The following is a 21,715-nucleotide window of genomic DNA, read 5'->3' on the forward strand; positions in this document are numbered from 1 at the left end:
CGCATGATCACGTCTAGTCTTTCCGTTTCATGCTGTGTCTGTCGCCTCCGCGTGGAGCGGTGTGGTTAGCGGCCGGTTTGACGTTCGTGTGTTTCGTGTCTGATCATAGAGCTTTCTCTGGGTGATGGAGACCGGCAGCAAGCTAGCAAAGCATGTTTTTTCTATTGACCAACCACTGGCGCTAGTTTCCTCGCTCTAGCTCGGTTCATAGATTTGCAGTGACAGATTCAGAGGGACACATTGTACTGTCAGAGTTGACCTCGCTGTAACGAACCAACCACGGGCGCCATCTCCGGCCGCGTACGTACGATCGACCAAAGCTGCAAATTGGTGCCACGGAACTGTTCACGACTTCCCCGTCGTCCGTCCAAAATATCAGATGCTTCCGCAACAGTCTAACAAAACTGCGGTAGAAAGGCGGTGTCACTTAGAACGTCACTGTTACTTGCTGGTCCTTCCCTGTCCCTGATAGCATCTTCGTTTTTTCTCCGTTTGACAAAAGCTATTGATAGGTGACGGCCGGCTCCCGCAGTGAACCCAAACGACGACGACGTGTTCCGGGCCGAGGAGGGCTCTGGATTCTCGAAGAGTAAGGCGCGCACTCCTGTCCTCGCGCCCCCTGCCTAACTCTCCGTGACCAACAAAAGAGCGCAGCAGCAGCAGCTCCCGACCAAGCACGTCGCAGAAGATCAACCCGATCACGAAACGCAGCGCTGAGAGTGGCAGCAGTTGGTGAACAAAGCGGACTACCAGTCTACCACTATACTGAATGACTGCAGATGCTCACGGGCCATGATGGGTCGACGTCGTCGTCGTCGTTGATGCTTTTGCGCTTGGCCGTGCCATGCCGATGTGCGGCGCCACTCATGAGAAATCCCACCTTAACCATCGAAAGGCGCTTCGGGATTCATAAACTACTCCGATTATGCATACAACTGCCTTGTCTTGTCATCACCGGTCGCCAAGTTTTTAGACTGTAAAGTGGCCAACCGGATTCTTTTCATAGAGACCTAAATGTGCAGTACTGGACAAGGCCGAGGCGAGATAAAGGGAAGCGTTGGATGGGTTCTGTTCTCCTAAAAAAGTTCAGATGATCGATCATAGCATCCTCTCTCTCCAAAAAGAAAGTGTTGATCGTCACGTACTTTTGGAGTTGTGGTGATGTGAGGACGGCGGTCTGCAACTCCGCCATTCATTGTTGTCACGGGGCCAACGGTGATCCCAGGTTTCCGAATTGCTTGTGCGCTGCTCAATGGGTCTATTCGCTTTAACTAATAAGCCGGCTGAAAAGCTGAAATGGTTGATTTGTTGTGAGAGGAAAACACTGTTATTAAATCACATTTACACGAGGCTGTTGGATGGATTCTCGCAGCTCGACCTCGTGGATAAGGACAATTCGCACCCTACTCAGACGCTTTTACCTTTTAGTACCCACCGGTGGTAGACAAAGATGCAGGACAGCAAATCGGCAATGCCATCGTTGGAAGAGATCGAGCACGTACACCTATGGTACACACATCAGGAATTTGTACCGAAAAAGCGTTTCTTGCTGCACGGTTATTTGACTCCCGCGCGCGGCAACTTCGTTCGAATTTTGCTTCCGAAAATTGTCCAGGTGGATCGGTTGATTGCCCGACGCTACACGTCGGAGGAAAGGGATCGGAAGGCGTGCAGAGTGCAGACATCGAGGTGAATTTGGTGCAGACCATCCGTGTTGGATCAAGGGGCAAGGACTGCATCAGAGGCAGAGACATCGCGGTGAAATTGTATTCTGACACTTGCTGAGAGCGAAAGTGTTTGCGATAATAGAGCAGCGGAATAATCAAATTAGCAAACTATCTTGTCATAAACATTTCACCGAATATCTTGTGAGCATGAAAAAAAACAGCAACTATGCTTATGCCAACTCATCCATACGAGCAACCACTTCACATATGGATCAATAGCAAGTAAGATGGTGACTTAATCAACACATGTGGTAAGGGAAATACCAAATCAAGAGTAGACATCAAAATTTACGTGAAAACCCTTTGCGGGGAAAAACCACGGGCGGTGGTGAGCAATTCACTATATGAAGAAACAATATAAGAGGTGGGAGCCAACAAGGATGGAAAGGCTCCAAATCCCTCACGGATTTCAGTTTCTATTGGATGGATTTGGTGGATCTAAGCCACTCCTCTCCTCTCCCTAACCCTAGATCTCTCCCAATAACAATAACTCAACTCTTTATCTATTTTCGAGTTGGGAAAGAGTCATATAATGGCAGCTTTTAGATTGTTCTCGGAGCTCCAGAATATTGCAAACAACCCCAATTTCAGAAGACAACACGTACATGTTTTGTTTTGCATAACAAATAAGCTAATGTGCTTCCAAGTGCTTCCAAATTGGATGATTAGGAGCGGCACGTCACAGTGTTGCAGATCCGCAGCCCTTCGTGTGCTACCAGAAGGTAGGTGACGTTAGATTGCCTGCGCTGCTTGGTTTTGGCTGTTTCAATTTCTGCAAAGGATTCCAGTTTGCTTCGAGCAGAGCATGCCAATTCGGCAACTTCCGTCAGAACGGTGACACGAAGCTCAGGAAGATTCTTGCGTCGGGGGATATTGGGATAAGAATAAAAACTCGCCCCGATCGCCTTCAGCTGCAGGCAGCATATGGATGAGCTCGGGGACGACGACGTACATGGGTCGGCGTCACCCAGCAGTCGGGCTCGGGCAAAGGGAAGGCTCGGCGCGTCGCTGTTACACAAGAACCATCACCAGAATAAAGAAACCATACGATGGAGTCCTTTTGCCCCGTGGTCTTTTGTGCTGCTCCGGTCCGCCGCCGGTGCACGCAGCCAGCCACCCCCGGCCTTTTTCACCTGCTAATACTTGAAAGATCACGCTGCAGCTGTTTGTTGTGCGCCAAGGCCAAGCGCATCGCATCGCATGATAACGTCCCAGCTTTTCGTTTGATGCTGTGTCGCCTTTTGTATGGAGGAGCGGTCTGATTAGCGGCCGGTTTGTTTGACGTTCATGTGTTCCCTGCCTGATTGGAAATCCGTTTTTCAGTGACGGGGACAGAGACTTGTCAAGGTTTCTAGGACACCTCTTGGTCCGTGGACTCGTATGTCCTGGCCTCCAAACCACAATCTGAGACGAATTAACCATGGGAACTCAACTAGTCTAGTCACCGGACCGAGAAGCCCTATCGAGAGCCGAGCGAGCTCACTGCTTCTATACCGGTCTGATAAAAGCAGTGTCACTTTCACGACGTTGTATGCCTTCCCCTTTCGATGGACTCGCCGGAAAGCTAGCTGACAGCCGCCTTCCCTCTCGATGAACTCACCGGCGACGTGTTCCAAGCTGAGAAGCCTCTCAAGACGCTATCGTCCTTGCTGTCCTGCCGAGCGCTCCACGACCGCATCACAGCCACGGAGCCACCCTGACAGCTGCATCAATTGGTAAACAAAGAAGACTTCTCCTAATTGATCCTGTCCCTTCTCCTAATTGAAGTATTGCAAAAGTGTGACATTCATCCCTTATGTTTCATTTGGTGCAAATCAATCCCTTAACTAACTAAACCGGCATATTTATCATCCCACCTTAATTTAACAATGATTTAGTATCATCTAATGGCTGTTTTATGCCATGTAATCAGGTGAGTGATGTAATATGCTAGGTTGAAATATAAAACTCATAAACTAATTCAATAAATCCTCTAAATTGGGCTACGCTATAAAAATTGTATCAAAAATTTATCGGAACCGATTCACACCGAACTATTATAGTGATTGACTTAGACGTGGCTAAGCAAAGATTAGTAAAGGATTACATGGCATAAATTGATGTTATATGCATGACACTAAACCATTATTAAATTAAGATGGGAATGATAAATGCGCCCGTTTAGTTAGTTAAGGAGTTGATAAATTAAGATGGGAATGATAAATGCACCCGTTTAGTTAGTTAAGGAGTTGATTTACACCAAATAAAACATGAGGGATGAATATCACATTTTTGCGATACACTTTTTTCTAGTGGAGGGCATCGATTGGTAAACAAAGCGGTCTACTACTAAATGACTCGCTAACGCTCATGGGTCATGATGCGCCGCCGATGCTTTTGCGTGGCCGTGCGGTGCCACGCCGATAGGCGCGGGGCGACGACGCCACCCATGAGAAATTCCGGCAACCACCAAGGAATTCATAAACTACTCCGACCATGCAGGCAACTGCCTTTGCTTTGCGACCCCTTTATACTGCACCGGTCACGCAAGGTTTCAGGCTGTAAAGAGAGAGTGCTCAACCGAATTCTTTTCCGAGAGGCATAATCTAAAGGTGCGGTATAATAGTTGGATAGGCTCGTAGAGAGCTGCGTCGGATGAACGCAAGCACTGAATCGATCCGTGTACGTACGAAAGGGAATAAATCGAATGTTCTATTCCGAAAAGAAGAGGAAGAGACGACGACGACGACTAGATGTTCGTCAATGAGTATATTGTTTTTATAGTAGTGCTACTACTAGTACCTCCCTACTAGCGAACTAAACATTTTGCAAGTAGAATTTAGTCGCGCAGCAATCAACGCTTAAACAATTCAGCTGCTGTGCGTAGTCTGCACGTACACACCTCACTGTGCATACGCAGCCTCCATACACGCTTCGCGCTTCCACTGTGCGTATCATACTGCGCCAATTCCAAACGACGAGACGACGCAGCTCACAAGAAAGCGCGTTTATTTGCGACAAAATGGGTTGCCTCCGGCAATTTGCAATTCCCCTGTCGCGGGCAAACCAAAAGTTCTATTTGGTCCTTGGAAAGCCAGCAATCAAGCATGATTTTGGTCCCTGGCGTTTGCCGGCAAGCCACGAATTTGCTCAGATCCGCCGCGCTCGGCGGCGTGTCTTGCCCACGGCGACATGCTCGGGATCCCGCTTTACAACTGTCAGATTGGCCGTCACAGCTGCATCAATAAACTAAGATTAGGCCATTATAGGGGAGTAAGCAAAGCATCAACGGCTGTCCACGAAAGTGCCTGTCTATCAACAGAATCTCCTTAGAGATAGAGGATCGGACGATCGGCACAAGGAAGATCTAGTGCCTGATATTTCAATATCTTCTTAAATGGATTGTAGTACATTTTATGGTTTCAAAGATTTTGAGCCCTGCAATGCGTGAATTGAGCCTTAAGATGGTGTGTTTTGAACAAAATGATGTTGCTCTCCTAGAAAATCAGGCCTTTTCATTTTGAAACACATCATATATGTTCACAAGCACGCACGAACATTTATGAATAACTATAAAAAAGGATCAATGAAGTTATCATAGATATATCGCTGTGAATGGCCACGTCACATGTCACTAAAAGAACCAGTTTGATGTTTACTTTGTTTAGAATAACCTTTCGAGAAGTTGTAACCCGTAAGTATGCTCATTTTAGAAAACAATTTGATGCAACTTATAATTATATCTCCTTCCAGGAAATGTAGATAATGCTGTATAAACTTTTACCCGATGAATTTTCAGTCTTCATCATGAAGTTTCCCATTTGCAGTACATGTTTCGAAAGCATGGTACATTGTAGGAGTTGTAGCCCTTAAGGATGCTCTTTCTTTAGAAAACAATTCGGTGCGTGCCAGGCAAATTCCATGAAACGCAGATAGTCCCATATCCCTTGATGAATTCCGAGTCTTCATTTTGAAGATTTCCATTCGCAGTACATGTTTCCAAAGTACTCCATGGTAATTCTGAGGGTGATCTGGACCAAGAATCAACCTGCGCAAAACTTGGAGCCTACCCAATCCCCAAAGAAGCATCGGCTGCACACCAGCGCAGCACAATGTTTCTCCGTCCAGAGCAAACTCCGTAGTCCACAAGCAAGTCAGGTTTCTTCGCCACAGGGCACCAAGCCACCAATCCTGCGACCAGTATAAAGAGTGGGGGAAGAAACAGGGCATCACCAGTTCGCCGCCACAGCACCCACCGAACACCCCACCTGTTCGTTCGCAGCGGGCCAGCAGGCAGGCAGCAGCCATGGGCCTCTTCGGCAAGAGCACCTCCAAGCAGACCGCCAAGCTCAAGACCCTGGTCAAGCTCACCGCCACGCGCCTCGCCGCCGTCCGCCGCCCGCGCCTCGGCCGCCGCTCCATCGCCCGCAGCGACGTCGGGCAGCTCCTCTCCATCGGCCACCTCGACCGCGCTCTCCTCCGCGTGAGTGCCTGTCTCTGTTCGCGTCGCGTATGTCCTTCTCCTTCCTTTCGCCAGTTCGCGGTAGTGACACGGTGTGGCGTGCGTTCTCGTCGCGCAGGCGGAGCAGGTGATCGAGGAGGACAACATGCTGGAGGTCCTTGACGTCATCGAACTCTACTGCAAAATCCTCATCGAGCAGGCCGCGCAGCTGGAAAACCCCAAGTACGTGCCCAAGTCAAGTCTTTCGTGTTCGTTTCGTTGTTTTGATCGATTCCCCGTTTCGTCGGCTTCCCTGTCTCACACGGAAAGATTGCAAATTCGGTTCGTTCGGTGGAACCCAGGGAATGCGGCGAGGAGATCAAGGACGCGGCGGCGGGGCTGATGTTCGCGTCGGCGCGGTGCGGCGAGCTGCCGGAGCTGCTGGACGCGCGCGCCATCCTGGCGGACAAGTTCGGCCGGGACTTCGCCGCGGCGGCCAAGGAGGGCGCCCCCGGCGTCGTCGACCCCACGGTAGCTTTAACTTCCTCCAACTACATTAGCTTAGTTTACGGGTTGTCTCCCCAACTGCATGTGACGGGAGCTGGAATTGAAGGCTGGTTGTTGCCCTGTTCGTTTGCTGCAGTTGGTGCGGAAGTTGTCCGGCGAGAGGGCGAGCTTGGAGCAGAAGAGGAGGTTGGCCAAGGAGATCGCCGCCGAGAACGACATCTTGCTGGAGTTCCCTCAGAACCCAGTAGAGATTCGCCAAGTTGGTCGCACAACCTCACAGATCACCAATCAGAGAGAAAAAGAACAGTCGAAGAATGCCCCAGCCAGAGAATTTGTCCAGGAGAGTGCGGCCAAGACGGATCGTCGTGAGGTTTGTGCCGTGATCACACTACAGGATCATCAGAAATTCAGTATCTTTTGCGTTATTTGATCTTAAGAATCGGTTCGTAACAGGTGCGGGGGACGCATAAGCCTGTTGATGGCAAGGTGAACCCGAGCCTTGCTCAGCTGAGCGTGGACGAGAAGGTGTTGAGGGAATCCAACAAGTACTTCGACGCCAGGATGGCTGCGGAGGCGGCCTTCAAGTCCGCGTCGTTCGCCGCGATGGCCGCCCGTGCTGCCGTCGAGCTGTCTCGGACGGAGTCACAGGGGAAAGGGCCGAGGGGCGGTGGCTACGACAAGGCGCGCCCCGTGCGGACCACGGCGGCAACGGAGCAAGGGACGGCGCCGCCGTCATGGAGGCCGCAGAAGTCTCCGTCGCCGTCGCCCTCCTGGAGCGACAGGAGCACGGCGACCTCGGTCGGGTCGGACGCGGCGTACAAGGGGAAGGAAGTCTTGTTCGACCAGAGCGACGAGGAATTGGAGGACGTCGTCTGGCCGCCGCCGCCGCAGCGCCGGCCATCCTACAGTAGGGCGGCCTCCACGGTGGGAACGGGCGTCGGCGCCGGCGCTAGCCCGTGGCACGGGGACGCCAGAACACGGCCGTTCCAGGACGGCGTGCCCGAGAACAACCACCCGCAGCACAGGAGGCACGCCACGGAGTTCGCCGGTGGCAACGCGCGCGCGCCTGCCCTCCACGACGCCCTGGGCGGCGGCCAGCGTGGGCAGTACGTGGCCCCGCCGTACAGAAGGAACCCCGCGGCCAACACGGGCAGGAGCAGCGACGCCGGCGCCGGCGCCGGCGCGTACGAGAGCTCGGCGTACGTGCACCCGCCGTACGCGCGGATCGTGTCGGCGCTGGAGCGCAGCAACGAGCACATCGCGCGGCACGAGGAGGTGCGCCGGATCGGCACGGACGCGCGGGTGCTCCAGGAGCGGGTGTACGGCGCCGCGGCGCCAGGGCACGGGCACGGGCCGCTGAACCCGGAGGGGAGGACCAACTCGGTGCGCACGCGGAGATGAGCTCGCTCTGCGGTTGCGGCATTTGCAGTTCGTGGCCAGTCGGCATTCGTCAGTTCAGAGTCCAGGGTTGGGATGGCAGCGGAATTTCTGGCGCAGGAAATCGGGTCCGTTGCTTCGCCGGCAGAGTGGCGGTTTCAGCGGTTTGGTGCGGGATCCGTGGAGATTTCCTACCTCTGGAAATGAAATACTCGTAGATTTTGCTCGGACTGCAGCATTGTTCATGGAACTAAATAGGGATTATGCATAGGTAGGTGGCCTTTTTGTACAGCGGAAGGGTTGGGTATGGAGCTGTGATTAACTGAGAGTTGTTTTTTAGTTTTGTATCGTAGGGTACTAAGCTGCAAAATTTTCTGCTCCAGCATTGAGCATCTGATGACTGGCTGAATGAGCACCTCTGCGCTGCGCGCCTATGGCGTGTGGACGTAGGCGCAGCGCGCGCGTGCGGTAGGCATGGCGCCGTGCAGCAGCGAAGGAGCCGAGTAGAGCCGGCGGACGGTGGCGGAGCTAATTATTGTAAGGATGAACTTCTATCTCATCAGCAGTGCTCCTGCTTTATTTAAAAAAAAACGGTGGCGGAGCTCCGGCGAGCGAAGCGAGCGGCGTGATCGATTGGCGTACGTGGACCCACCCGTCGGACTCCAAGTTTGACGAGGAAGACGAAGGGAGTCTACAACGATGCTTCCGATCTCGTCCGCACACGTTCCATCTGACGGCAGCTAGGCACCCAGGGGGTGGACGGCATACCCCTGGGGCCGCGACGGACGCTGCCCCCGCCTCTCGCCGCGGCTCGTCGGAGCGCCGCGGAGTCCCGGCGGCCCGCGTCTATTATGTCCGTCCTCCTGGGATGACGCTGCAGGGGAGCAGGCCTACCCGCCTACGGCTTGGCGCCGAGCACGGGTGCCGAGGGTTCACGCCCGTTGCCCCTCGCCGCGCCGCCGGCCGCGCATTCAGCCAGCTCAACACCGAGGCGGACGCCGGGGCGAGCGCCGTCACCCCCGGTCACGCGCGCGCCTCTGTGTGCTTTGGTCCTTGCAGTTACTCGCGTGCCCGGCACCACCATTGCATTGCAGACCTTGTTCGCGCGCGCACGCCAAGCGGTTCACGCGCTCCACCGCGCAATTATTTCGCGTCCCGATCCCATCGGGCCCGTACAGGCCGCCACAAAACCACCGCATGTTCTGCAGCCAACTGCCGTCGAGTCTGATGTGCTCTCCGGTGAACTGGACTGGACCACCCCACATGGACCGTATCGTATGACCGGCGCTCTCTCTACTTGGCTCCCGTCAACGTTGCCTGATTGTCGAACAGCTGCCTGTCCTTTTATGCCACCTAGCTCGCCTCCTGGAGGGGCCAGGCACCCAATCAAGCGGACAGCCCGCTGCAACTACCCTGCAACCCAGTTCCAACCGCTGCAGCGCCGTCAAGGAATCAACTCAGAATCAAGATGCGTCCATGGTCCATCGCCAGCCCGGAAAACTCTAGCCCCGATCGGGTTAGACACTTCGTCAATCGGCAGTCGTCATGTTCCAGGCCTTCCGTTGCCTGGCAAACACAACCCCTCCAGAAACATTCACTGCTGCCCTGGGAGATCCAGCAATTCAGACAGTTTCCCACTTGGGAGATCTTTGCCAAAGTCGGGTTTCCTGTACGGAAATATACAGTCTACTTGTCTAGAGGATCACTTACTGCACAATCCAATACCATATACTCAACTATTCTGCATTTACATTCTGGTTAACAGTGTTCGCCGGCTATATTTACACGTCATCTGAGAATAAAGGATGGCTTGACTCGAATTACACTGAATGGTAGTACCATGCTACGCTTCCACTTCGACATACACAGTACAATGCCTCCTTTGCCCAGGAGGATGTCGCAAAATCAATCCCCAAGTGACCTCACCCCCTGGTAAATCACACCAGAACGGAGATCGTCCAGGCTTTCAACGTTCCTATATCCACCATACTCCCTGAGGAGTGTCCAACCACGCCGTGCGAGGAAACCTCGGAAGTCATCTTCAGTGTAGAATGTCTTGTCTTCTGGGGTCTGCATGCGGTTTGCATCACAGAGTTTGATTGTCACCCCTGAAAAAAAAGATCAGCATTAAATAGATTGCCATCAGGATCGTAGTACTCTCTACTCCAGCTTCACTAAGAGAAGTGAAAAGCCTCAAGTGATAAAGCTCTATAGATTACCCCATGTTGTTCCAAACACTACAAGTTGCAGAAATACTGTGAACAACATTTTTTCTTCTCTAACCTTATGTACAAAACTCAATCATGAATAACATGGCCTTTTTTTATATAATAAAAGGCAAACCAACATAAGTGACATAAATTTTAGGGATCTATGTTACATGTTGTATCATCCATGTGGAAGAAGAGTTCCAAAATAAAATAAGAGAAATCATTATATGTCGTGAGACTATTTGAACCTTGACTGATGGTGTTTTCAGATTTGCCAATTTCCCTTGACAAGGCATGAGAACATCACTACACCCATAAACTGATTTAGTATGTTATTCCTAATTATTGAGAAAGTAATGAATCTCATTCTACGGCTGAGAAGAGAATTTACAATTACCATCATCAAGATGAAGTGTGTATGTTCCAATTGGCATATCCCTGTCCAAGGTACGAACAACCTCATCTTCATCTTCAAGCCAGAAAGCACGTCTTGTTCTAAGTCCAAATGCTGATTTGATGGCTTCCTTAATTGCTTCAGCAGTACCGTCAATTCCTATTCTTTTAGTGTAATCACCCCACTTGACAAAAATGACTCTCCCACCAAAAGTGCCCTGATTATCTCCACCTGTATGGGTATATGCAGAATTCCAAAGAAAGCAACAAATTAACCATTATTATAATCATATTGAACTAACCATTTTTACTTATATATTGAATAATTTGCAAATTGTAGCTGGAATTCAGTTTTAATAGAATTTAAGTAACGACTAGCCAATTGTACGCTACTTGAAGGCTAAACAATCTTAACATATGAGTTAGAAAGATGTTTATCTCTCTAGGTGGTTGATTTATCTCATCAGATGTAACAAACTGTAGAATAGCAGTTAGTGCAAAGAAAGTTTAAAGTCCCCACCACTTGACCTGCCAAGAACTAGGCAAGGGCAATGTTCATAGCTCAAATAGCAATAAGGTGGGTGTCCAATAAAAAGCTGGTCTTTGTTACTATGTATACAATGGTTATGGTAAAAGATAGCATTAAAGTGGCCGCGACTTTCTAATTAAAAAAAACCCAACCCAACCACCCCAAACTCTCCCCGAGTTCTCTCCCTCTTCCTGGCGCTACATCTCGCTCACATCACGCGCAGATGCCGCTCGCCCCCTTTTGCTGCAGCCCTTCGCCTCCCCAATCCCATGAAATCCACACTCACCGTCACTATATCTGGCAGTGTGCCGACCGGATCTTGCAAAATCAGGCATCGTCCTCTTCATCCACAGCTCCAGGAAGTGCTTGCTTCTTGCTGAGCCTGGCCCCCAATTTGGTGATGATAGCCGGTGATGAACTCCACACAGCCAAATCAGCCGGCAGTGGCAAGCCTTCACCAAGTGCACCAGCGGCGGTGGTGGCGTCAGCACCAACCGTTGTGCGTGTGGAGGAGCAAGGAAGAGAGGAGACAAGGGAGAAGAATCATTTTTCATTTCTTATGGTCACACCATAAGCTTGTGGTCGGCCATAAAGTTTCTTTTTTCTTATGGTGTACTCCCACAATGGCTATTGCTCATGTATTTATTGCAAAAGGTCACCTTTTTAACACGTTACTGCCCTCTAGATTGTAGGAAAAAGTATGATCTGAAGAACTAAGATTGATCACGTTCAGGAGTTTAAAACCTTTTATTTCCATGAGGTTTCTTAGAAAAATAAGGAATTATATCTGATTCGCCAAAAGTGAGATAGCAACAATTGCAAATTATCCAAAATTTCTCGGCATTGAGAAGTTACAGGCCACTCATTCAACGATATTCAATTTAACTTGCAAATGTGCAGATTAGTACCGTTAGTTGAGGTGTCTCTCCAATTCCATTGGTTCACACCGTTGGTTGCAACTGCATCAGCAGCTGTTAAGGGAAGCGGATGCCTGTCATCCTCCAAACGATCATCGATACTCAATATCGATCTACCATTTGCTAGAAAACATAAAAGGGTATATTTAAAGTCAACAACAAATTCGCATAGTCACTAAATGATATAAATTAAAAGAAACGGGTAGCAATTGTTGTATGTGTAGATTGAGATTGTTGTCAGTACCTTCAACAGGACCAAAGGGAATGTTGGCATCTTCAAAGCCTAGATTGAATGCAGAGGATATTAGACCATAAGCTAACAAAACATACTGCGACAAAAATCAAATAAAGAAGAGTCCAAATATTCAGCAAATAAGCATGGTAACAAACTGCTATTAATGACACAGGTAGCTCAGACATATAAACCACACATCATATGATTCCCAAAGCCAACACATCTAAGCACATCCTAACCCTGCCACACACAAAACATAAGTGAACTCGGAGACAAAATCAACTGCGTACTGCATACTGGTATAGTGTTACCACTAGGTCTACGTGATATTTTCTCAAACATCCCAATAAGCTTGAATGGTTTAAGTAGCCTTATAATTTTCACATATGTACCAAACTACCCATGATCAGCTACTGAATTATGCAATAGAAATCTTAATTTCAAGAGATTGTACACTAAGGCCCTTCGGATAGCTTAAGTTTCTAGCGACTGAAGTGTGACTGGCGTCACACAATTAACAACCCGTTGCAACAGCATAAATTCACACTGCTATATACCAAAATCGTTGACTTGTATCCCAAGACCCAAAGTTCTGCATTGACAAAGTCTCAGATGTGGAGTTTAAGACAAATCTAGTCATTGTTTCATCGAGCAAAGCATAACGCAGAGGCGCACCGTTATCTGTAGTGAACTGCAGGTAGGACTCGATCTTGGAATTGGACGTGGGGCTCTTCCCGGCGCCATTAACACTAACACTGCCGCTGCCAACGCAGCCGCCGCTGCCGCTCGCTTTCCCGCGGCGCTTGAGCAGGTCGTCGATCTCCTTGTAGTACGCCATCTTGGCGTTGCCATTCCCTCCGGCGCCGCCGCCGTTGTTCCTCGCGTGGCTGCGCGCCTTCTTGTACTCCTTGAGGAGATTGCGCCACTTGTCGGTGCACATGGTAGGGGAGCGATCGAACCCTTGCTCCCGCATCCGGGCGGAGATGGCCTCCCAGAGGTGCTTGTTGGACTTGGAAGTGTTGAAATGGGAGTCCATCTCGCGGCGCAGAGCGATGAGGCAGAGGATCTCCTCCCGGACCCACGTCTCCGCGCGCCTCTTCGGGGCCGACCCCGCCGATCCCGTCGCTACCACCGCCGCACGGGAGGAGGAGTCGTGGCCGCCGTCCTCGCCGCTGCTCTCCGGGAGGAGCAGCGGCGGGGTGGGCGCCGGCGGCGGTCCCGAGAGGAGCATAGCCGCGGCGGCGCAGGGAAGAGGAGGAGGAGGGGGCTGGGGGGAAGCGGGTGGCGCTTGGGGTTTCGCCGGAGTGGTAGTGTGCCGTGAGAAGGAAGGAGAGGTGAACGCCTGAACGGTGGTGGAGACGAGGGGCAGACGGGCAGGCTCGGGAGGACGGGCCCTGCCCGACCAACAGCGCGGCGGGTAGGGCAACCCGGCCCGGATGTTGCCTGGGTGGCCCTCTTGCTCTTGTAAGTGTTGAGCTGTTGGCCCATTCTGGCTTTTGCATCTCGAATTCTTACCAGATCTCATTCAAAATCAAATCTTACACGATCTAGTAGACCTCCTTTCGTTCCAAAATCTTATCTCAAAAAGCTAAAACGATCTACATTTTCTCATTTGCTACTGAAAATTTAAGTTTATCCACTATCGTCTCTAACTTTCAACCCTTACCTGCCGCTATTTGTCGATTTTATTAGTCATCATCATTATTTTTGTGCTCAGATATGTCAGTTTATAATATAAATAAGGTGGCTCACCTACAAAATTTATCGGAGAGAGCTCTGCCAAATAAGCACCAAATGTTTGCTTTGGATTATCATTTGGTCAAAAATTCCTTGTGACAAACTGGCAATTGGACCGAGAAATCAAACTAGACAAAAAAATATCTATAAAAATGATCCAAGTGAGGTCATGTTTAGTTACCTCCCAACTCTCAACTTTGACACTATGCAAAAAGAAGATTCTCCATCACATCAAACTTGCGGTACATGCATGGAGTACTAAATGTAGGTGAAATTAAAAACTAATTGCACAGTTTTATTGTACTTTGCGAGACGAATCTTTTGAGCCTAATTAGTCAATATTTGGACAATAATTCACAAATATAAACGAAACGCTACAGTGTGCTACAGTGCTGGAACAGGAATTTTGCATCTCCCAAATTGGCCAACTAAACAAGGCCTGATAGTGACATTGAACTAAGCGCCGAACACCATACAGACAGCTAAACAACCACGTTCTTGAAAAAAAAAATAGAATAACTGCTCCATTTTTGCATGCTCTATTTCATTTTTCACTCGCACATCTCCTGCACGTTTAATTTGCTTTACCATCATTAACTTTGAGCACGTTTAGCTTATTGCCCTTCTTCAGGCACATGGTACGAGAAGGACACGTTCTTGCAGATGCAAATTAAAGTGAGTCTGTTTAAACCAAACTGACAGTAGAGACACTAAAAATAGACTTCTCAAGGCTAGTAGCATGGCCCTATAAAATCTTTGTCCCGCCAATTCAGACTTCAGAACAATCCAACAAGCAAGTCACCACCTTCTTAGCTTCTTCTATTCCCATTCCTATTCATCAAGCAAAACACTGTCCGAGGGCAGCAGTAATCCATCGATCGAAACCATGGGATTCTTCCACAGGAAGACCTCAAAGCAGACCTCGAGGGTCAAGAAGCTCCTCAAGCTCGCCTTGTCGCGCCTCGGCGTCGCCCAGCGTCCCCGCCTTGCTCGCAAGTCGATCTCTCGCGGTGATGTCAGCCAACTCCTCGCGCTCGGCCACCTCCACCGTGCTCTCCTACGGGTACAGACCTGTGATCTCTGAACACATCGATTTTTGCTCAATGCTCTTCCAATGCGGCAACACTAACGCCTGTATGAATCTTTCTCCGTGCAGGCAGAGCAGGTCATAGAGGAGGACAGCATGCTGCAGGCGTTCGACATCATCGAGCTCTACTGCAAGCGCCTCATCGATCATGCCGCGAAATTAGACAAACCACAGTAAGTAATAGGAGTACTTAACATCTCAACTTCGAATGCTCTCGCGCATGGTTTTCAGTTGCATGACCGTTGTGCTTGGTTTGTGCAGGGAGTGCAGCGAGGACATTAGAGAGGCGGCAGCCGGGATCATGTTTGCAGCCAGGTGGTGCGGCGACCTGCCGGAGCTGCTGCTCGCGCGCACCACCCTCGAAGAAAAGTTCGGCAGCGATTTCGCTGTGATTGCGAAGGAGGGAGCCGGAATCGTCGATCCCATGGTAATTAACATGATCTTATTCATACATGGCGCATCCAACTGGAAAAAGGGATTATTCCTGATGTTTACAGGGGTTGGTTTGTGTTACCGTTGCAGCTTGTATGGAAGTTGTCAGGCGACAAGACAAACATGGAGCTGAAGAAGAAGGTGACCAAGAACATTGCCGCCGAAAACGATATCCTGGTGGACTTCTCCGAGCTCTAGGAGGTATTTGAGCAGGACGGCGCTGGAAATGGTCCACACTGATGATAATTCGACCATGAAACGATGTGACAAGAAGGCACGAATGGAAGCTGAAAGTCCGAACACGTCCGTCTTTCCCACAAAGGACGAGTGCCTCTTAGCATTGGAGTCCGGACTCCAGAGAGCAGCGAGGAGAATGCATTTGACATTTCCAACTCTGCCGGATCAAACAATGGGCGGCTGAAACCAACGCTGGTGAACAGGAAGACTGACTTTCAGAATGAAGACTATGAGTTCATGCAGCTCTTGGAATGTAACAATTTTTTATAGCAACGGATGGATTGTGCAAGGAGCGATCGAGGTTCGAAGATGCGCATAGCATGGTTGTTGATCCTTTTTTGCATAAAGCGGGCGTGTAGAATTGCGTTGTGATTAACGAGTTACCTATGTGTTCCAAGTAAGATGAATTTTGTGCATGTCCTTGAGTTCCAAATCGCTTTGCCCTTCAGAGCTTTTTTCTGAATACACCCATGTTGATTGGAGAGGACTGACCCCCCTTATCCCCTCCAACCCAAAGTCAAACTAGTAGCCCTCAATCTAAGAGGCTACATACGGCTAGGTTGTGCATGGATGTGTCGGCCCGCGCATTAGCTACGCCCTAGGATGAAGCAACCAAACCTTCTGGGATCTTTGGGGCTTGGGCACATGAGCAACTTGAGGAAATCCGGTGCCAGCAATTCCTTCAAGCAGCCGGCAAAATCCTGGATTTCATCCTCATGGAGCTTCCCGTTATCACCAACAATCCCACGTCTTTTACACTTCGCGCTAGGTAAGGTGAGTCCAACCACATATGTAACGACTATTGTCACCACATATCTCAACAAACCTGAAAAGTGGTTATAGTAAGCCCACGTGGCCAGATGAGCCATTCAGACTTTACAAGATGGACAATGGTAAGTTTGATGTTTATTAGCTACTTCTTTATTTTTAAAGAGCACTGTGTACCACTTCTTTTGAATAATTTTCTGCACGGGCTAGAGTACTTGCCATTTTATTTTATCTTTTTGAGATGTAAGAAGAGTAGGTTCAATGTCCACATCTCTGGCGGGGTCATTCCGTTCAGTGTCAACGAACTGGTACCCCCTCTCCGTGGGTTATCTAACTATAGAAAGACAGCCAAGTCCCAATTGCGGGAATCTCGCTCGACTCCATCTGAATAAGTGTAAAGTTATTTACTTAGCAACTTGTGATGAGAAAGAAATTAAAACTCAGGTCAAGGGCGCATCGAACAACTGAACTGACAAGTGACCATGGCATCCCGTGTGATCGACGTGCCCACCTTCACCGAGTCAGACGACTCGGTTCTCTTATCAGTACAAACGGATGCTTATTGGGAGATATATGTGGAGTCGACTTGTGACACGCAGAGTTTGTCTTGCGCACAGGACAGGTGGAGTGCAGGAGTGACTGGACGTACCAGTCGCCTGTCGCCGCGATGTGGGGCGGGCTGGCGAACGCGGCGACCGTCGCGCAGCTGACCGGCGTCGACGCCCTCGGGCTCATCTCCAAGATCCGGCAGGCGGCGCGGACGGCTCGCCAGAACAGAAGGGACTGCGAGCACCTGGCTCGCCGCGTCGACATGCTCGCCGAGCTGCTCCCGAGCCTGAGGGACCCGGAGGCCGCGCGGCCGCTGGCCGGGCTGGGCGACACGCTCTCGGAGGCGCACGACCTCCTCGTGTCGTGCCAGGCGGGGGGCCGGGTGTACCAGTTCGTGACGGCCAGCCGGAAGGCCGAGAGGTTCAGGGACGTCGAGAGGAAGATTGACTCCTACCTCCTGCTCTTCCCTGTCATCAGCCATATCGGCATAACCCGCCGCCTCGATGGGATCAGTAGCAGTGCTCCGCCGCTTGGGAGCAACACGAGCCGCATGCCGGTAGGTCCAGTCCCATTCCATCTCGATTGGCACAAGTTTGTCCTTTCTGACTTGGATCATCCCTATCGACTAGGAGCCGGCAGCTGACGAGGAGTTCACGATGGCAGAGATCACGGTGGCCACGAACAACTTCGCCGTCGTGCTCGGCGACGGCGACTCCGGAACGGTGTACAAGGGCAAGCTCCACGACGGGCGTGACGTGGCCGTCAAGCGCCTCAGGCCCGGGCGGCGAGGCGCCGACGACGCCTTCGGCACGGAGCTCGCAATCCTCTCGCCGCTCCGCCACGACCACATAGTCCGCCTCCTAGGCCGGTGCGCCGAGGACGGGGAGCGCGTCGTGGTCACCCAGTACATGAGCAACGGCTCGCTCCACGACCATCTGCACGGGCGCAGGCCGCCGTCGCCGGTGACGGCGTCCTGGAAGACGCGCGTCCAGGTGCTGCTGGGCGCGGCGCGAGCCGTCGAGCACCTGCACCGCCACGCCGTGCCGCTCGTCATCCACGGCAGCGTCACCTCGTCCCACATCCTCCTAGGCGACACCTGGTCGCCCCGCCTGTCCGGCTTCGGCGCGTCGCTGTGGCGGGCCGCCGGCGTGGAGTCGCAACCCGTCGCGGTCGTCGCCGACGCGTACGGGTACGGCGACCCGGAGCTCTGCAGCACGGGCCGGATAAAGCCGGCGAGCGACGTGTACAGCCTCGCCGTGGTGATGCTCGAGGTGCTGACGGGGAATCCCCCGGTGGTCACCGTTTGGGAGGAGGGAAGCAGGACCATGGTGCCCATGACCTTGGTGTCGTTCGCGCTGCCAAGCATCCAGGCCGGGAGGCTGGTGGATGTGCTCGACCGGCGCCCGGCGCCGGAGCCGATGACCACGTGGCAGCTCGAGCCGCTGCAGCTGGTGGCGAACACGGCGGCGCGATGTCTGTGGCTGCACGGGGATAACCGCCCAACCATATCAGACGTCGTCGCCAACCTTGAGCAGGCGCTCGAGCTCATATGCAGACGTGTACACTTTTAATTCTGCAGTAAAATTGTCATATAGCCGTGGATTGTGGTTTTATATGAGTACCTGTGTTTATACACTATTTCGCAACAAAAACTATGCAACATTCGAGCGCTGCTTGATGAAGATTAGTAGCTAAACTCAGAATTAGACCACTCTGCATGTTATGCAGCTCACCACCTCATCTGTTGCTACCCATTCTTCTCCAGGGCTTCATCTCAGCAGCGACCAGATGAGAGGGTATGGGTATATCTCTGGTAGCAAGAAAACGGAGTAAGATAAGGTTAAAAAGACAGAACAAGGAGATACCATTTATATTCTACTTCCAACTCCTGAGTTCTTATAGGATCTGGAGCATGTGGGTCTAAACAAACAAAGTAGCTTAAGCATCCAAACGTGTGCTTCGCATTATCTTACTGAAGTTTATCTAAATTTCATTGTGACCAAGGGATGGAAAAATTAAAACTGGAGACACAAATATCTAAAAATTATCCAAGTGACAGAAAACACTGAACTAAACAATGAACACCATACAGGAAGCTAAATTACCACGTTCTAAAAGAAAAGGGGTAAACCACTCCATTTTTTTTTTGCATGTTCCCATTTCATTTAGCGCCAGTACATCTTGTGCACGTTTTCTTTGCTTTACCACCAGTAACTTTGAGCACGTTTAGCTTATTGCCCTATTTTTTTTAACATCATAGAGCTTTCATTAATTTGAAGTAGGAGTACAATCACTAGCCGCTAAACCTATAAGCCAGTCTGGAATAGCGTCTAGCCAAAAACATGAACGTTCGGTGGATGATACCACACTCGCGCAGGAGTGCGCCACCGAGTTAGCTTCTCCGCGAACCCATACACATTTAAAAGAAGAAAAACTCCTACTAAAGGCCGCCTATGGAGGAACAAGAATCATCTATGGACTCCAAAGAAATTTTCAAGCTATGGCAGTCCACTTCAAGCACCACATTCTCCTGGCCCAACTCCACAGCGAGCTCCAAGCCTTCTATCACTTCCATTGCTTCCGCAGCCAGGGCATCCGGTATATGATCAAACCAGCGTGCTGCCACTGCTACCACCCCACTAGAGTGGTCTCTTACTACCACACCACTGCTCCCCATGTACGTCCCGGTGTCAAAAGCAGTATTGGTGTTCACCTTAATTAACCCAACCCTCCTCCGGCGGCTTCCACCCTTCCGGTATTCTCAGTTACTGCACCTGAGTTAGGACCATCAGCATTGCTAGCTCCTCTAGCATCTTAGATATGTATCTAACTGTAGCTTCTTGTTCCCTTCTGGCCATGTCTTCTCGCGTCCCGCCCTGTCCACAACGACCAGGTGCCACGGACTACCAAGGCCATGGCTGGGGAGCTGCATATGTTAGGGCGCAGTACATTTGTCGACCATGTGATCGGGTGCAAGTCCGAAATTTTGATTCCTGTGAATTTCTTCGCCTCCGCCCAGAACCTCCTAGCCATTGGGCATAAGAACACCACATGATACAGGGACTCCTTCGGATCTCCGCAGAATTCACAGTGGCTTTCTAAGATCACATGCCTCCTCTTTAGCTCGGTCTTCAATGGCAGGAAGTTATGAATCACACGCCACCAGAACATGCGAACCTAAGGTGGTACTTGCAATTTCCATACCGTTTTCCACCACAGATCACCCCCCAACGATTCTTATTCACCTGTAGTGGACATCGCCTTTGCCTCTGCTCCTCCTTTAGCAATCTATAAGCTGACCTGACTGAGTACACCCCATTCTTCTCAAAGGCCCATGCCTGTACATCAGACCCAACGTTAGCGCCGGGTTTAATCTTCAGCACTTCCCTAGCATCCAGTGTCATCAAGGATCTATGCACCAACTTCTCATCCCACACTAGAGTTCCTGGCACAAACAGATCGCTCGCCACCTTTGCTACAACACCCGACAATCGATATATTTGGCCGGAGCGACCGCGACCCCGGAATCCAATTGTCAATCCAAATGTTGATTGAATCACCAGGCCCAACTCGCATGAGCATGCCCTTCCTTAACACATCCCTCCCATAGAGGATCAACCGTCACATCTCCGAACACTGCCTCTTCCTGGTTGCTGAAAGGAAATCAGATGTAGGAAAATATTCCCCTTTCAACACCCTAGCACATAGCGAGTCCGGTATCGAGATCAAACGCCAACTTGCTTGCTCAACATTGCCTTATTGAACAAAGTGAAACCTCTGAAGCCAATTTTGCCCTGGCTCTTTGACCGTGTTAATTTCTCCCACTGTTGCCAATGAATTTTGTGCGTGTCTAGTGAAGTTCCTCACCAAAAGTTGGACACACAAGAAGTGAGTTTCTTGCACACCTCCGGCGGAAGTTTAAAGCAACTCATAGGATAAGTTGGCACTGATTGTGCATTAGCCTTCACCAGCACCTCCCTTCCAGCACAACTGAGGTTATTTTCCCCCATCCCACCACAAAACCCCTTACACACGCCGGCACATAATTGAAGTTGTCAGAGAAACCACGGCCAGCAGCGGTTGGAAGGCCCAAATATCTCTCCCCAAGCACCTCATTTGCAATCCGCAAGCTGGAAAAAACTATTTCTTTTGTCTCTTGTTTACAATTCGAGCTGAAAAAGACTGCCGATTTTTGCAAGTTCACCACCTATCCCGACCTCCGGTTGTAATCCTCAAGAATCCTTGCTACCCGATTAGCACCCCTCTATGAAGCTTGGCTAAAGATCATGCAATCATCAAAACAAGAGATGAGAGATCCAAGGAGCATTCCTACTCACACACACTCCTATGGATATATATAATGGACCAATATTCTTCAGCATGCAAGAGAGCCCCTCAGAGCAAAGCAAAAAGAGGTACGGTGAGATCGGGTCGCCCTGTCTAATTCCCCTACTCGGTTTAAAGTAATTAAAGAAAACCCCATTAACTCTTACTGAGAACGAAACTGAGGACACACACTTCATGATCAGCGTGCACCATGTCTCTGGGAAGCCCAAGGCCTCCAAAATGGCTCTCAGAAAGTCCCACTTG

At 50.6% G+C, this 21,715-nt stretch overlaps 4 protein-coding genes across 4 annotated transcripts; 3 read left to right on the forward strand and 1 right to left on the reverse strand.

Annotated features, from left to right (window-relative positions):
• The first annotated feature begins 5,822 nt into the window (after nt 1-5,822).
• LOC101778525 lies at nt 5,823-8,428 on the forward strand. The gene is made up of 5 exons (XM_004984899.3): nt 5,823-6,189; nt 6,287-6,390; nt 6,510-6,678; nt 6,791-7,024; nt 7,108-8,428. The coding sequence occupies exons 1-5, from the start codon at nt 6,013-6,015 to the stop codon at nt 8,053-8,055; spliced, it is 1,632 nt and encodes a 543-aa protein (XP_004984956.1). The 5' UTR covers nt 5,823-6,012; the 3' UTR covers nt 8,056-8,428.
• Nucleotides 8,429-9,721: 1,293 nt separating this feature from the next.
• Nucleotides 9,722-13,747, reverse strand: LOC101778936 (trihelix transcription factor GT-1). Its single transcript, XM_004984900.2, has 5 exons — nt 12,991-13,747; nt 12,325-12,363; nt 12,072-12,203; nt 10,639-10,866; nt 9,722-10,139 (listed from the first exon to the last, which is right to left on the reverse strand). The coding sequence occupies exons 1-5, from the start codon at nt 13,544-13,546 to the stop codon at nt 9,937-9,939; spliced, it is 1,158 nt and encodes a 385-aa protein (XP_004984957.1). The 5' UTR covers nt 13,547-13,747; the 3' UTR covers nt 9,722-9,936.
• A 726-nt stretch (nt 13,748-14,473) lies between these two features.
• On the forward strand, nt 14,474-16,155 carry LOC101779343. Its single transcript, XM_012843041.2, has 4 exons — nt 14,474-15,115; nt 15,209-15,312; nt 15,401-15,566; nt 15,662-16,155. The coding sequence occupies exons 1-4, from the start codon at nt 14,939-14,941 to the stop codon at nt 15,767-15,769; spliced, it is 555 nt and encodes a 184-aa protein (XP_012698495.1). The 5' UTR covers nt 14,474-14,938; the 3' UTR covers nt 15,770-16,155.
• An 897-nt stretch (nt 16,156-17,052) lies between these two features.
• LOC101779733 (putative serine/threonine-protein kinase-like protein CCR3) lies at nt 17,053-18,777 on the forward strand. The gene is made up of 2 exons (XM_004984901.3): nt 17,053-17,681; nt 17,755-18,777. The coding sequence occupies exons 1-2, from the start codon at nt 17,244-17,246 to the stop codon at nt 18,694-18,696; spliced, it is 1,380 nt and encodes a 459-aa protein (XP_004984958.1). The 5' UTR covers nt 17,053-17,243; the 3' UTR covers nt 18,697-18,777.
• Nucleotides 18,778-21,715: the final 2,938 nt, after the last annotated feature.

The sequence above is a fragment of the Setaria italica genome, chromosome IX (assembly GCF_000263155.2).
Source record: "Setaria italica strain Yugu1 chromosome IX, Setaria_italica_v2.0, whole genome shotgun sequence".
Taxonomy (NCBI): Eukaryota; Viridiplantae; Streptophyta; class Magnoliopsida; order Poales; family Poaceae; genus Setaria; species Setaria italica.